The sequence below is a fragment of the Schistocerca americana genome, chromosome X, assembly GCF_021461395.2.
Source record: "Schistocerca americana isolate TAMUIC-IGC-003095 chromosome X, iqSchAmer2.1, whole genome shotgun sequence".
Classification (NCBI taxonomy): Eukaryota; Metazoa; Arthropoda; class Insecta; order Orthoptera; family Acrididae; genus Schistocerca; species Schistocerca americana.
In genome coordinates, this window is record NC_060130.1 from 163,960,119 (window position 1) to 163,976,436 (window position 16,318).

Below are 16,318 nucleotides of genomic sequence, written 5' to 3' on the forward strand. Positions count from 1 at the left end.
ACGAAGAACGTAAAATGACACAAGTTTTGTTTGTCCCTTGTATGTTGCAAGAAGAGTGCACTGTCCTAACACAGGGATCTGCTGTCCTGAATATGTAGTGAGCTTAACAGTGGCGGCACGCAACGGAGGTGTGCCCAGTTGTTTGTACGTGTCGTGATTGAGCAATGAAACTGCAGTTCCGGTATCGAGCTGGAATGGTATGACCTTGCCATTAAAGTCCAAATCTACAAAAAGTTTATTTTCCTGCTGACGACAAGAGCGACTGTCTCGTGCAATTTGAACTGATACAGGTACAGAATCACTTGCTAATTGACGCGATTTCCGGCGACGTCGACGCACACTTTTTGTGGGACGAACACAGTCACTGTTAGAGACAGTGGCACTGGACGAAGTGGAATTAACTACATGAATGTCCATGGGCGAAGGTCCACGAGCCTGAGTGTCCTTGGTTCGATTCCGGCGCGAAGCAAAGGGCCGGGAATGATTGTGATTGTCTGATCTGAGCTTTTTCTGGCAAACACTTTGAACGTGTCCTTTCTTATTACAGAAAAAGCAAATAGCTTGGCGTGATGGGCAATTTTCACGCGAATGTCTAGTAGCACACCGTGGGCATGATTTCACTGCATTTGTGTGCTGGCGCGGCACACCTGGTTTAGAGCGTGGCGGGAGCTGCGCGGACGTGCGCGAGGGCAGTTTACCAGGCCGTGCAGCACTCCCGGCGGGCCGGTTAATGTTACACACGGCTGGCGAAGTTGCAAATGATTCCTGAGCAAAGTCAAGTGTGTCTTGTCTATCTAATATGTCTATCACTTGTTGAAGGGAGGGATTGACGAGTTTCAAAATCTGTTCCCGTATGCGAACATCAGACACGTTCTGTGCAATTGCATCACGTACCATTGTATCTGAATAAGGGAGTCCACATTCACACTCAAAAGCACAATCCCGTGTAAGGCCTTGCAATGTTGCAACCCACTCCCTATTAGTTTGACCGGCCGTACGTTTTGTACGAAAGAAAGTATACCTTTTTGCAACTACATTAACTGTTTCCTTGAAATAGGCATCTAAAGCAGACAAAATTTCCTCGTAGGACAGAGTTGCTACGTCGCGTCGGGGAAACAATTTCACTATCACACGGTACGTTTGCACCCCTACACATGACAATAAGTGAGGCTGCCGCTCGTTACCTTGAATTCTGTAGGCGGCGAGATGAAATCCAAACTGGCGTGACCACTCGGTCCATGATTCTTGCGCCGCGTCAAAATTGCGAAACGGCGGTGCAACTGCATGTTGTGGCTGCGGTAGCGGTGAAGTGGCGGCTGCCGCATCGTGTTGCAGTGCACGTTGACCCTGGACGAGCTGTCCCAGGGCATCCAATAACGCCTGCGTCTGCTGATTCTGCAAGCGATAAAATTCGGACAGTACATCGGGAGCTTGTGGCGAAGCCATGACACAAGTAATTGTAAGCAATTAGAAAGAACAAGACCCTTTCCGTTGACTCGTCGCCAACTGTTGTGGCGTAACAAGACAGCTACGCCACACTGAAGTAGCCGAAAGGCACGTGTTAATCTCACGTAGGCTAGATAGAGGTCTGAAACAGGATACGTAATGAATGGTAGCAAGAAAAGTACGTAGCTGCTATAATACTTAACTTTTAATCCATCAGTTGTATACAGCATTCCTTGATGATACAAGTGAGACTATCTTAAAATGGTTAATGGCGCCTTGCTAGGTCGTAGCCATTGACTTAGCTGAAGGCTAGTCTTAACTGTCTCTCGGCAAATGAGAGAAAGGCTTCGTCAGTGTAGTCGCTAGCAAAGTCGTCGTACAACTGGGGCGAGTGCTATTCCGTATCTCGAGACCTGCCTTGTGGTGGCGCTCGGTCTGCGATCACACAGTGGCGACACACGGGTCCGACATGTACTGAATGGACCGCGACCGATTTAAAGCTACCACCTAGCAAGTGTGGTGTCTAACAGTGACACCACATCCCCCACTGTCTTCTCTTGTCTGGAAGCAATTGCGTATGCCCCTATGGTGTGGACGCCGTCCTCGGATCTACATCGGCCTATCCTTTGGACTGAAAGACACTGTTGATGCCATGGTTTTTTGCTGCCTGTTCCTGACTGTCCTTGATGCTTTTCTGGTTCAGAAGTAGTATACACTGGTGGCTCGATGGTTCATGGGTAAACCTGTTTTGCCTACACACCTGCAGGGTGCAGTGAACTATGCCATAGACGTATCATGACACTACACGAAACAAGATATTTAAATGTTATGCAGGGTCAGTAGAATTTAGTGAAACTAAACTTCTAATTGTTGTTGTTTATATATACCCTAACTCCAACTTCAGAGCATTTCTGCTCAAGCTAGAGAGGGTTCTTGATTCACTTTGTAGGAAGTACCAGAAACTAGTTATATGTGGTGACTTCAATATAAATTTTGTATATAATGGTGCAAGAAAAAGGATGTTGGTAGATCTCCTAAATTCATGTGATGTGACACAGCCTGTGTTTTTTCCAACTATGGTGCAGGGGAACAGTAGCACAGCCACAGACAATATTTTTATTCATTCTTCATTATTGGAGGGGCATTCTGTTAGTAAAAACGTGAATGGCCTTTCAGACCATGACGCGCAAATTTTAACTCTAATAGGCTTTTGTACTCAAACCAGTGTCATATTTAATTACAAACTATGTAGGAAAGTTAATCCGACAGCAATAGAGAGTTTTTTAAACCTTGTCAAGGAACAAGAGTGGCAGGATGTTTATAGTGCCGATAACATAAATGATAAATACAAAAGGTCATTATTCACAGTGTTGATAACGGCTGTGATGTGGGGTCTAAGTGGGGTACTGTCAAGTGGGGGGTGGGGGGTGCCCCATGGATCAGTGCTGGGGCCACTCCTGTTCCTTATTTATATAAATTATATGCCCTCTAGATGAAAGGTAACTTTAAAATATTTATGTTTGCTGATGACACTAGCTTGGTAGTAAAGGATGTTGTGTGCAACATTGGCTCTGTTTCATATAGTGCAGCACATGACCTAAGTTCATGGCTTGTAGAAAAGAAACTAATGCTAAATCACAGTAAGACTCATTTTTTACAGTTTCTAACACACAATTCAACAAAACCTGAAGTTTTAATTTTACAGAACAGACATATGACTAGTGAAACTGAGCAGTTCAAATTTCTAAGTGTTCAGATAGATAGTAAGCTGTCATGGAAATCCCACATTCAGGATCTTGTTCGAAGACTTAATACTGCCATTTTTACTATTCGAATGGTGTCAGAAGTGAGTGATCGTTCTACACGAAAATTAGTCTACTTTGCGTACTTTCATTTGCTTATGTTGTATGGTATTATATTTTGGGTTAACTCTTCCCATTCTAAATGGATATTTTTGGCTCAGAAACGGGCGGTTCGGGCAATAAGTGGTGTAAGTTCATGAACCTCTTGTCGACTCCTGTTCATGAGTCTGCATATTTTGATATTGGCCTCTCAATATATATATTCCTTACTGTCATTTCTTGTTGACAATATTAGCTCATTCCCAAGAATAAGCAGCTTTCACTCTGTTAATACTCAGCATAAATCAAACCTGCATTTGGATTGGACTTCCTTAACTCTTGTGCAAAATGATGTGCAGTATACGGCTGCATCCATTTTCAATAAGCTACCGCTTGAATTCAGAAAACTTAGCAGTAATCCACCCGCTTTTGAATTGAAACTGAAGAGTTTCCTCATGGGTCATTTCTGTTCTGTCCAGGAGTTCCGTGAAAAATTAAGCTGATTCTCATTGTATTGTTGATTGCGTTTACTTAAACTTATGGGCAGACTTGTTTTGGGCTCATGAACATTTAGTTTTATCTGTTATTACTTTTATATTGTAATTGCATGTACTGACATGTTCCATGACCTTGGAGAATTGCTCCTCAATTTGGTCCTAAGGAACACAATGTGTAAATAAAAATAGTAAAATAAATTCATTGCGAATTGGTGTCCATTGTTTAAGCTCTTCGTCACATTCGTTCTTGCACTAGCGAGACATTCTTAATCAGCAGTGACTCCCTGAGTAGTCTTCAGACTACCAGCCAGTGCTACCCTCAACACCAATTTGTCGTGTGTATCCAGGATCTCTTTTCTGACCTCCATCAAGTTGGATGTCAGATGTCTTTGTCTGGATCCCAGGGAATGAACATGCTGACCAGTTGGGAAAGTTAGCTGCCAGGTTGCCAATTTTGAATATTTGGGTGGGGGGTTACCAGAACTGGAACGTCGGTCGACTCTACACTGCAAATTGTTGGAAACTTGGAACATGGATTGATGTACCCTTGTTTTCTCTGACCAGATTGCGACTAATAAAGGGGACCACAAATGTGTTGCAGTCTTTTCTTTGTGCTTCACTGTTGACTTTGTATTGGTCACACTTAACTGGCCCATGGGCACACCGTATGAAATGAGGATTCACCCCACTGTTGACGTGATGCCCATCTGACTGTGGAGGATATCCTACTGGACTGCCCCAATTTTGGCCCCTTATGGTCAAGCCTTGCTGACACACTGCTTCTGGTGCTGGCGTACAATGTCAAAGTAGCCAATCTGGTTTTAAGTTTTACATGTGATGGTGGTTTCTACTCCTCTCTGTGAGGTATGGCAGAGTGGCCTCTTTGGCTGCTTGAGGGATTGGAGAGTTGCCCCATTGCTTGCTCCGACCCAGCGGGCCCTTGGCTGCTCTTGCTTAGTGGTTTGGCCTGGCTCCTGACTTCCCACATTTTTAATTCTTCTTATTCTTTTTCGTGTTTCATTGATTTACTGTGTCGTCGTCATTGTTCTCTTTTCCATACATTTTATCAACTTGTCCTTGTTGCTAGTTTTCTTGTGGTAATGTAGGGTGATGAAACACTGCTCGGATGCAGAGGGTGCATCTCCCATAGTGTTACATGTCAGAGGAGCCTCCCGCTGTTTTGTGGGTGGAGCAACTCAGCCACCTTCACCGTCTTGCCACTCTCTGGAGTCTGGTTGCTTCTGTCTCTTGGTGTTATTGATCCATGGTTACAATCAGGTTCATCAGGACTTGATTTCTGCATCCTTTCTCTCTGAGGACCCTTCCCGGCTTGACACATATAGATGGGATTGAGGGACTGATGACGTTTTAGTTTTACCCTTTAACCCTGTTGGCCTAATCCACTCTACACAGTGGTGTTATTCTGTCATTATGATGTGTGAAAATATTGGGTATGATTTCAGGTCACAAAATGGTAGTGATTGAGGGAACTCTGATGGCAAAACAGTATGTCTGCATGATATTCAGGTACTCCTGTGACCAGCAAGATCCCCAGATCTGTTCCCAATAAAACATATGTGTGTGACTAGCTTGGATGTCAACTCTGCGCCAGTGCCAATATCCAAAATACCAAAGACCAGTTATGACAGTTGTGGGCCAGTTTTCCTGTGGAGAGGATGCAGCACCTTAATGTCTCTCTTCCCAACCGAATTATTGCATGCACCCAGGCCAAAGGGGGTACAACCTTGTACTGATATGTGGGCTCATACTTCTAAGTTCTTAATGAATTTGACTTGATTTTGTAGTCACTGGAATAGCATCACACAACGTCTCTCCCATTAAGTTTCATTTTGCTATTCCTCTCCTTGTGGGTTCTCCACTCTTTTTGTCTGGCAGTGTAAGTGATGATCGAAAACTGCATATTTTATATGCAATTTGAATTTGGAACAAAAAGTTTAGATGAACTACAGTAAAGCGCGCGTGCGCGCACACACACACACACACACACACACACACACACACACACCATTAAATGTGATTTACAAACAACATCAAACAAGCAGTTTTAATGGTCTATTGTGATAACAACAAATTTAAGAAATTACACAAGACTGAGACATCTAAGTCTAACATTTAGAAACGACTTAGTCAGCAGGCCATATAGCCAGACAAACAACTTTATAATTTCACTGATTTCTGAAAAACACCTTGCATATGAGATGTGATGATTTTGGCTGTAAACAATGATATTGAATAAGTTGATTGTTTCTAGAAATTGCACAGTAAATTTTCAATAAAGTTTCATAAGATATTTCGAATACATCCACTTTCGGTGCACAGTGTGGCAATCCTTCCTTGAGGTACTCTGCTCTCACATTTCCACACAGTCACAACATCAGACCACTGTCACATCCCAATGCCCTTGTTCCAGATAAGTATGCGACATCTCCATGTCCTTCACAGTGATCACACGTCGTCCTGACACTGTTTATGCCTCTTATATATGGTACCTGCCTGGTAACAATCCATAATGCAAACAGTCCTAATGCACTGTGGTAGCCATTGTATGTGCCACAGAGAACTGCAACTTCAATCATTTACATACCTGCCTATGGTGTGCATGGGTACGAAGTTCTATTGACATCAGTCCATGTCTTGTGGGTGCTTAACGTTTTTTGTCAAGTGTTGTGTATTTCACTTTCTAGTTAGTTCTGTGTTTTTTGAAATATTTAGTTGTTTATTTGTTCCTATTTTTCCTTTGTGCTTGTGACACACTTCATATTTCTTTGCATTTTATTGTCTCATAGTTACATGAATCTTCTGTCGTTAATTTCTTCTACTATTTAACTGCATAGTATACTAACCCTTCTAGTTAGAGATTTATCACTTTAGTTCGCAAAAATAACCTTACAATTTGTTTTAGCACTACTTACACACTACATTTTCTGCTATATTGGAAGATAAATTCAAGTAATTATTCGTAGTCCCCACTTTCAATTAGTTTTATTTTTGTGATTTCCATTCCATATTTTGTAGTTATTTGGAATCATAAGAGCTTTATAAAAATTTAGTTCACTATGTTTGTACGTTGGTATAAATGCTGACCTTTCAAAAAGTGTACTGAAAATCAGACAACATACAGATAATACTGAAAGGACACAAAAAGCTCTGCATCTTTTTTCACTCAAACCATTCTTTATAGATCTATTAGTATTTTTCTGTACCTCACAAATTACATGTTGGAAGAAGATATAACTAAATAATTCATACATATGAATGGTCACATTATAAAGATTTCGTGGGGCTTCTTCGTCTAAATGAAGTACATTGGTCACATAATACACAAAAAGTTACTTGTGAACCAAGCGAAAGACGATAGTAGCTTTGGAAATACTGCACTTTCCCTAGACTTGCCTAAGCTGTGCTACTTGGAAAACGAAGTTGAGCGAATGAGAAACACTTTTCCTTGGATGTGAATTTTGTCCATGCCACTTCAGGCATCTGCATGTGGATGTCAGTTCCGACCAATGACATTTTTCATATGTCTTGCCTATAAATATAATAACTTTTACATGAATTATGGAAAAAACCATTAGCTAACACAGAAAGAATATTTTTTCCATTTTAAATCAAATTATTATTTTCAGGACACTCGCGGTCCACCTCAACTGCATCAAATGCAGCAAAGTCATGCTCGGATATCACTTTCAATGTGCAGGACTTCTTTTCATCAAGTGTTTCAAGACGGTAAGTGTTTAATCACTCCCAATTTTCCTTTCTTATGGTTAATGATTTGCTAGTTAGTGATCCGGATGGTTAACTAAAATAATGTTTACAGTTTTAAATTTATCGAAATTCGTTTCTCTTTCTATTATATTTTTGTATGACCAAATCTGTGCTGACTGAAAAACTTTTGCCCGTTTTCGCTGAATTATATTCTCTGGATTGTCATATTTTATGAAAGGTCACTCCATATGTAGAAAGGTCACCTTATACCCCTTCCCACATACATATGATGTCTGTTCAAAAAATTTTGGAATATTCATAATTTTGCGCCAATGGTGTGTTGGAGCGGAATGGTGGTTGGCTTCCCTGCACACTGCTGTGTAACTGCTGTAAGTTTCATTGTTGTTTGTCTGTTAGGTATTGTTCTCTGCTGTATTGAATAGAACATTGTGTCACAGTTCGCTAATTTCGAGATGGCAGAGTTAGAGGAGCAATGCGCCTGCATTAAATTGTGTGTGAAACTCAAGAAAATCATTACAGAAACTCGCCAGATGATGAAGGAAGCCTACGGTGATGAGAGCTTAGGCCCTACTTGGTGCTAGTATTGGTTCACACGATTTAAAAATGTTTGGGCCGAAGTTAAAAATTACCCTCATTCAGGACGCCCTTCGACATCTGCCGATGACACCCATGTTAGGAACATCGACAAATTGTGTGTGCTAGTTGAATACTAACTGCCTGAGAGATTGCAGAAGAAAGTAACATTTCAGCTGATCAAGTCATGAAATCCTGACACAGCATCTTGGAATGCATCGTGTTACCACCAAGTTTTTCCCATGACTCATGAGTCAGGACCAGAAAGACGTTCACCTTGCAACCTGTGAAGAGCTTTTGGATCACACAAATGAGAATGAGATGTTGCTTTAATACACTCCTGGAAATGGAAAAAAGAACACATTGACACCGGTGTGTCAGACCCACCATACTTGCTCCGGACACTGCGAGAGGGCTGTACTAGCAATGATCACACGCACGGCACAGCGGACACACCAGGAACCGCGGTGTTGGCCGTCGAATGGCGCTAGCTGCGCAGCATTTGTGCACCGCCGCCGTCAGTGTCAGCCAGTTTGCCGTGGCATACGGAGCTCCATCGCAGTCTTTAACACTGGTAGCATGCCGCGACAGCGTGGACGTGAACCGTATGTGCAGTTGACGGACTTTGAGCGAGGGCGTATAGTGGGCATGCGGGAGGCCGGGTGGGCGTACCGCCGAATTGCTCAACACGTGGGGCGTGAGGTCTCCACAGTACATCGATGTTGTCGCCAGTGGTCGGCGGAAGGTGCACGTGCCCGTCGACCTGGGACCGGACCGCAGCGACACACGGATGCACGCCAAGACCGTAGGATCCTACGCAGTGCCGTAGGGGACCGCACCGCCACTTCCCAGCAAATTAGGGACACTGTTGCTCCTGGGGTATCGGCGAGGACCATTCGCAACCGTCTCCATGAAGCTGGGCTACGGTCCCGCACACCGTTAGGCCGTCTTCCGCTCACGCCCCAACATCGTGCAGCCCGCCTCCAGTGGTGTCGCGACAGGCGTGAATGGAGGGACGAATGGAGACGTGTCGTCTTCAGCGATGAGAGTCGCTTCTGCCTTGGTGCCAATGATGGTCGTATGCGTGTTTGGCGCCGTGCAGGTGAGCGCCACAATCAGGACTGCATGCGACCGAGGCACACAGGGCCAACACCCGGCATCATGGTGTGGGGAGCGATCTCCTACACTGGCCGTACACCACTGGTGATGGTCGAGGGGACACTGAATAGTGCACAGTACATCCAAACCGTCATCGAACCCATCGTTGTACCATTCCTAGACCGGCAAGGGAACTTGCTGTTCTAACAGGACAATGCACGTACTCATGTATCCCGTGCCACCCAACGTGCTCTAGAAGGTGTAAGTCAACTACCCTGGCCAGCAAGATCTCCGGATCTGTCCCCCGTTGAGCATGTTTGGGACTGGATGAAGCGTCGTCTCACGCGGTCTGCACGTCCAGCACGAACGCTGGTCCAACTGAGGCGCCAGGTGGAAATGGCATGGCAAGCCGTTCCACAGGACTACATCCAGCATCTCTACGATCGTCTCCATGGGAGAATAGCAGCCTGCATTGCTGCGAAAGGTGGATATACACTGTACTAGTGCCGACATTGTGCATGCTCTATTGCCTGTGTCTATGTGCCTGTGGTTCTGTCAGTGTGATCATGTGATGTATCTGGCCCCAGGAATGTGTCAATAAAGTTTCCCCTTCCTGGGACAATGAATTCACGGTGTTCTTATTTCAATTTCCAGGAGTGTAGAATCATAACTGAAGGTGCAGTCTTCACAATGGGTCGGGAAAGATTCTCTAAACCAAAGAAAACTCATCAGGTCAGGTCAAATGTCAGAGCCATGCTGATAGTTTTCTTTGATTTTGAAGGATTAGTTTGTCATGAATTCATGCCACGAGGACAAACTGTTAATCAATGGTACTATCAGGACGTGTTGTGATGCCTGTGAGAAAATGTGAGAAGGAAATGACCTGAAATGTGGCGAAACAACTCATGGCTCTTGTATCACAATAACACACCCACACATTCGTCGCTGTTGGTGCGTGACTGTTGCATAAAAAACAAAATGACTGTGCTGCCTCGTCCTCCGTACACTCCAGATTTGGCCCCTGCGAACTTTTTTTTTTATTTCCAAAGTTGAAAACCCATTGAAAGGATGAAGATTTGCAACAATATATGAGATAAAAGAGAATTCGTAGACAGGGCTTTGCGCGATCCAGCAAGAGGCATACCAAGACTGCTTCTGGAAGTGGAAACTGCGTTGGGGGCGGTGTATCAATTGTCGAGGCGAGTATTTCGAAGGAGACCATGCACAACAAGTAAAAAGTAAGCATAGAAAAAAATTGTGGACAAAGTTCCTGAATTTTTTGAACAGACTTTCTGTGTATTTCAGTTAAATATATGACATAGACTTTCGATGAATGTACAAAGCTAGGCCACAGTATTCAGCTGCATGTCATAGATTACAATGTTGAAAACATTTCAAATATTATTAGTGCGTTTTTAGTAGTACTGTTCAGAATCGACTCCTTATCTTTTTAATCGTCACTGACATTTCTATCAGCATTTTCTTAGAAAAAGAATTTGCTGAAGAGCTGTAGCATGACTAAGTTTGTAACATCATGAAAAACTTCAAAAATTTCCAACAGAGAGAGGAAGGATGGCTTTGATCGCTACTGATGAGGATCATAATGTAAACACTAATATATTGTTATTTGTGATTATTAAATGGAATAATTTTCCATCTACCAGGCAGCAGCAATTACTCTCAAATATTTCTAACTTGTCAAGTAAATGTCCTGAGTGTAATAAGTCATATTTACCTGAGAACCGGAAGTGCTTTCCTGACTTCTTATAAACTTTTTACATGCACTGCTACAGATATGGTAAGTGAGAAAGTGATAACTTTAAAGAGGAGATATTGGAAATCATTGTACAAGTTTTTAGTGTAAATGGAGAGTATATAAAAACACACGGGTGCAAATAAAAGATGCATCATTTTATGTTGATGTCATCGTCTGCATAAATTTTTACAGCTTGAGATTTTTTCTTTCTGTCTTTCTTTCTTTTTTTCCATGAATCCCTTTATTTTGATCAAATCTGAAATGAGAGAGAGATTTTACTTTAGCAATACAGTTCATTAATCGGATATGCACATAGTAGAAAGAAGTGTCACAAACTTCTTTTGTTCCATTGGGCAAGACAGCAGACAAAGACAAGGACAAATGACCTAGATTACAACGAGGCACTACCCAAAGAACTTCACCACAACAGTGACATTAAGTGCTAAGGGCAGCGGAGAGACAAACACAAGACATGCCAAAGAGAATAACTGAGTGACAAGCAAAGCAGTTATCAAGCAGTCCTAGCACAGCAAAGGTAGATCTGACAATATCAAGAGCGAGCACTGATCTGACCACCTGTACACTGGGCGGCGCATATATAGCAGGCATTTAGAATGCGATTGGCCCCTGTACTCATGAGGCGAGATGGTGGCACTCTTGCTGTGTGAGCACAGCACTGTGCGGCCACAGTGCTCCCTAACGGCCATCTAAGCCCATCTCCTCTGGTGGGCATTCAACCTCCATGGTACCTGATACCAGACACTGCAAGAGAATTCAAGTTCGATTACCTACCGTAATATGCTGTCGGTTATTAAGTTATGTTTCATTATTCACAGCAAATATTCCATTATAGAATTAATAGCTTAAATATAGATATTTAAGTGCATTGGACAGTATAATTCTGAGTTAAAGGCATTGCACAGTTGAACACCCCACAAACCAAACATCATCATCTGAGTTAAAGGCATTTACTTCTGCGTAACTCAGTAATTACATTGCAGGGAAATACGGCTGACAAATTGTTCTACGCTTCCAGTGATTCATATTTGTAGTAATTTATATTTGGGTTTATCGTCTTATAATTCCTTAAAGAATCCTAATTATCAGCTAGCAACAAATAATGATAGTGATGACAATTATAGTATGTACAGCTCATGGAACATTAAAGCAAAGCAATAGTTCTGCACTAAAAGCATAACAATTATTTATACCTAAATAAGAAACAACACATTTTTCTGGTCTTCTCCTCAGTATTGTCTTTCTCAGTATTATACAATAGTATGGAAGGCGCTAATATGGACAAATAGAATGTGCAGGTAGAATATTCCTTTCTCCAAAAAACTATCAAAATGGAGGGAAGTTTGAGCTTTAATTAATCCTTACGTCATAAATTTAAGGTCATGTATTTAATTTATAAATCTTGTGCCTTTGCATTACATTCCCTTTGTAATTTATAGTTTTAACTTTATTATCAGACCACCCTTTGCCCTTTCTTCAGAAATCTTTAAATATTGCACATCTGCCAAACATTGAGGAACAAATCACTGCTGGTGGCAGTTAAATGTAATCATGGAGGAAGGGAACAATCAGATGGAAATTTTAGATATGGACAGTACGAAAACTGGGAATAATAGTTGAGAGCTGTTAGTAAATGAAACTTTCGAGGCAAGGAATGAGGTGAATGCCAGTAGCCCAACCTGAAAAGTGGAAAAACAAATGGTGGAAAAACCGGATAGCAATCGGAGAAAACATACTATTCTCCACAAGGCAAATACATCCGTGGATGGTCAGTTAAATCAAAAGACAGCTCAAAATGCTTGATGGAGCTTTAATTTCACTGATGCTGAAAGACTGAAAATACATGAAGAATTTTGGAATTTAGGTGATACAAGACATCCAGCTGCTATGTGTCAGTTCACATTATAAGCAAAGTGATACGATCTTTCACAGACTCATTCAGAAGAAAATTTACAAATACTTGCTTCTAAAATAAAGATGGTCAACATGTTCAGATTTGTCAGTCCTCCTTTCTTGCAATGTTTGATGTGACTGAGTCATTCATATGCCATATTCTGTTAAAAAGGAATGAGCACAACGTAATTTCTGAAGATAAAAGAGGAAAACATAAACAAGCAGTAGGTACGTCAGATTTTGTCAAAGAAAAATTGAATCTCACATCAAAAGCACTGCAAAACTCCTTTCACATTATACTAGGAAGTATTCAGAGACAGGGTACTTGCTACACGAGTTAAATCTTTGAAAAAAGCACCTGATGTATGTGAAAACTTGCAAAAACCATGGCATTACCTTTCAAAAGGAATCTTATTATTGAAACATATTGAATACAGAATTTAACCTATCCTTCCATGTACTTATAAATGATTTGTGTGATACATATCATAGGTTCTTTTATGTGAGTGTCACAAGAGAAAAATCAGCACATGGAGCAGGCCTTTGTGCCAATAGGTGCAGATCATTGTTTCCATAGATGTGATTTAAAAATTTTGAGGGCATTGTCATCTGCTCATCATTTTCTCCTTTTGGTTTCTACTGTACCTGATCAATGTTATAAACATAAACAATCTAACAATATAATTATAGTGAAAAATGTTTTCACATTCCCAGATTCCAAGTTTTCCCACCTTTTATTTTTGATTGGTACCATTCTCAGCCTTGTTCTCGGAATTAATCATTTACCTATTAAAAATTTTGTGTGGATAACATTTCCCTTACTTTGCATATTTGAACAACTACCATAAGCTTCAGCATCAATTTTCAAATTGATTGTGTGGAAACTACATCCTGCTCTCTCTCATGCAAAACTTGCAGAATAGTGCATAACGTAAAACTACAGTTTGTTTCAGAATATAAATATTTTGAGTTTGTAAAGAAATGTAGGTGGCATTTTTAGAGGCACTTTCAAAATGTTTCATCAGTGTGTCGTCACCTGATTAAACTGCAATAAAACATCAAAAACAGAATTTGAATTTGTTTTTCGTCTTAAAGGCAAGTAGTGTAATGCGTAAAAAAATATGCAAGAAAAAACTGATTATAACGTAACGCAGTTAGGTAGTACTAATTTTGAAGACTCATTGGCTAGTTCTTCAACTCTCTTACTTTGGTTTGCTATAATGCTAACAAAATTACGTGGCTTTTCAACTCCATCTTTAAGTCAGTAATGTATTTTTATGGATTTATGTAACCCACACATTAGATGTGGTCAGAGCAGCACACACAACTTACAAAGTGCACCTTGATCTGTTTTAGACTAAACCATCCATGAATATAATGACAGTCCAATTGAAATGTTAACTTTATGCCATCTATGCTGGTCTTGAAAATATAATTTTTGTCAGGGTGCCATAAAATCTTAATTTTAGGAAATCATCTCCCCCCCCCCCCCCCTCCCCTCCCTATAATCCTGTCGGAGGAACTTCTGCAACTCAGAATTAAAATGGAGAGTCTCTCTCTCTCTCTCTCTCTCTCTGTCTCTCTCTCTCCCTCCCTCCCTCCCTCCCTCTCTCCCCTGTGTGTGTGTGTGTGTGTGTGTGTGTGTGTGTGTCTGTCGCCTGCTCACCCCCTCACCTAGTGCTTAAACAATGATCGGTAGTGGGTTATTATATTCCCATCATCGGGTGTGACACTGAATGAAAAGAAACAATAGACTGAAGCTAATAATTATTTTTACACGACCAAGTACACATGAGAAAACAAAAAAGAAATACCATATAACATATATAGAAAACAGTGATTGGGCCAGGTGCAGAAAATGTAAGTCAATGCCAAACTGACGCCAAGCAATACAACGGGTAAAGAAGAATGGAATGAACACCAGGACACTTTCATTTTATGTTGTGACCCCAGGTGCCACACTGAAGAGTATAGGACACAGAGTACGACCAGTGAGCCCAGAGCACGGAGTAGTGTACATGAAGGAGCAAGTGAACTAGTAAACCAGATTGGCAAAAGTACTGCCATCTGTTGTTGGTCCCACGTTGTTCTTCCCAGGGATGACATTCTTTCTCTGAAACACTACTGAGAAAATTTAGAGAAATGACATTTGCGGCTGACTGTGGAACGAATCTAGTGCTGCCAACGTACATTGCGTGAGGACTAGATAAGAGAAATTAGGGCTCCTACAGAAGCATATAGATGGTCATTTTTCCATCGCTCCATTTGCGAGTGTAACAGGAAATAGAATGATGAATGGCTATATGAGATACCATCCACCATTCACCTGTGGTGGCTTGTGGAGTACGGATGTAGATGTAGATATAGGATGTATATATATTTACTTGTTTTGTCACTTGGTCAATTGGCGCCTTCATTTCATTTTATTGTAGCTTATTACTAAGGCCCGGAGTTTATTGACATAATATTTCTTTCTTTATGAGGTATCCATTGTTTACAAGTACTAAAAATCTGAAAATTCTGGTCACAGAAATGTAAATTTAATTTTTGCATTTCTTATCATATAGGTAACACATTATATCTAATTTTTCAAGGATTGTGCCATTTTTAACATTTTACTTAATTTTTTACATGTTTGTGTTTATTTACGACAACAGTTCATTCTTTTAATGTTGGCAAGGATGAACAATGCGTCTGCCTCTAGAAAAATGCAACAGTTTTACTGAAGAGTTTATTAGTACGTGTTGAAAAAAAAATTGATGGTTCATCAGCTTACTATTATCGTTGATCCACTGATGTTCGTTAACTTGTACCAGATATAGGTCTTGAAACGAAAACATCAATATTCTGTATTTATTGATATTCTGCTAAACATAATGTACATTTGTGAAAAAGATTTTCTAACTGCAAGTGTGGGCTGTATATCAACAGACGTTTCCTCACTTTAGAGAACTTCTGCATGTTTACTGTCATACACTGCAATAACTCGAGGATTATACTGTGATTTTCATACATCTTCAAAGAATGAAATTCCTTGAAAAGAAAGTGATTTTAAATCAATTATTTTTTTGTAGTTTCAGTTCTAACCACCTCATAAAGTTTTTCGTTACTCTGCTATATTTTACACTTTACTTCATGTGTGTTTTGTATCAGTTTTGTATCTTTTTAGTGACAATAAGTATTTCAGGCTATAAAAATCCAACATCTGTGGTTACAGGTCTTTTCCATATTCGTAAACTAATTGAATTCTCTCTAGGAACAACTGCTCTCCCCCCTCCCCCTCCTCCCATGCAACTGTCCCTGATGCAGAGCAAGATACTCACATAGGTCTGAAGTGTTTAACAAGGACTACAAAAGACAGCATGAAGACAAAATCCATTTAGCTGAATTTGATCAGGAGGGTGTCTGCTGCTGTCCAAAGACAAATGCTAAAGCATTGTTTAATTGAC

At 41.0% G+C, this 16,318-nt stretch overlaps 1 protein-coding gene across 1 annotated transcript in view; it reads left to right on the forward strand.

Moving 5' to 3' along the window:
* The window catches only part of LOC124555175, a 247,777-nt gene that overhangs the window by 176,648 nt on the left and 54,811 nt on the right, over positions 1 to 16,318 (forward strand). The window contains exon 9 of the mRNA XM_047129001.1: positions 7,432 to 7,531. Within this exon, the coding sequence (XP_046984957.1) occupies positions 7,432 to 7,531 (100 nt within the window). The remainder of the gene's footprint in view (positions 1 to 7,431; positions 7,532 to 16,318) is intronic.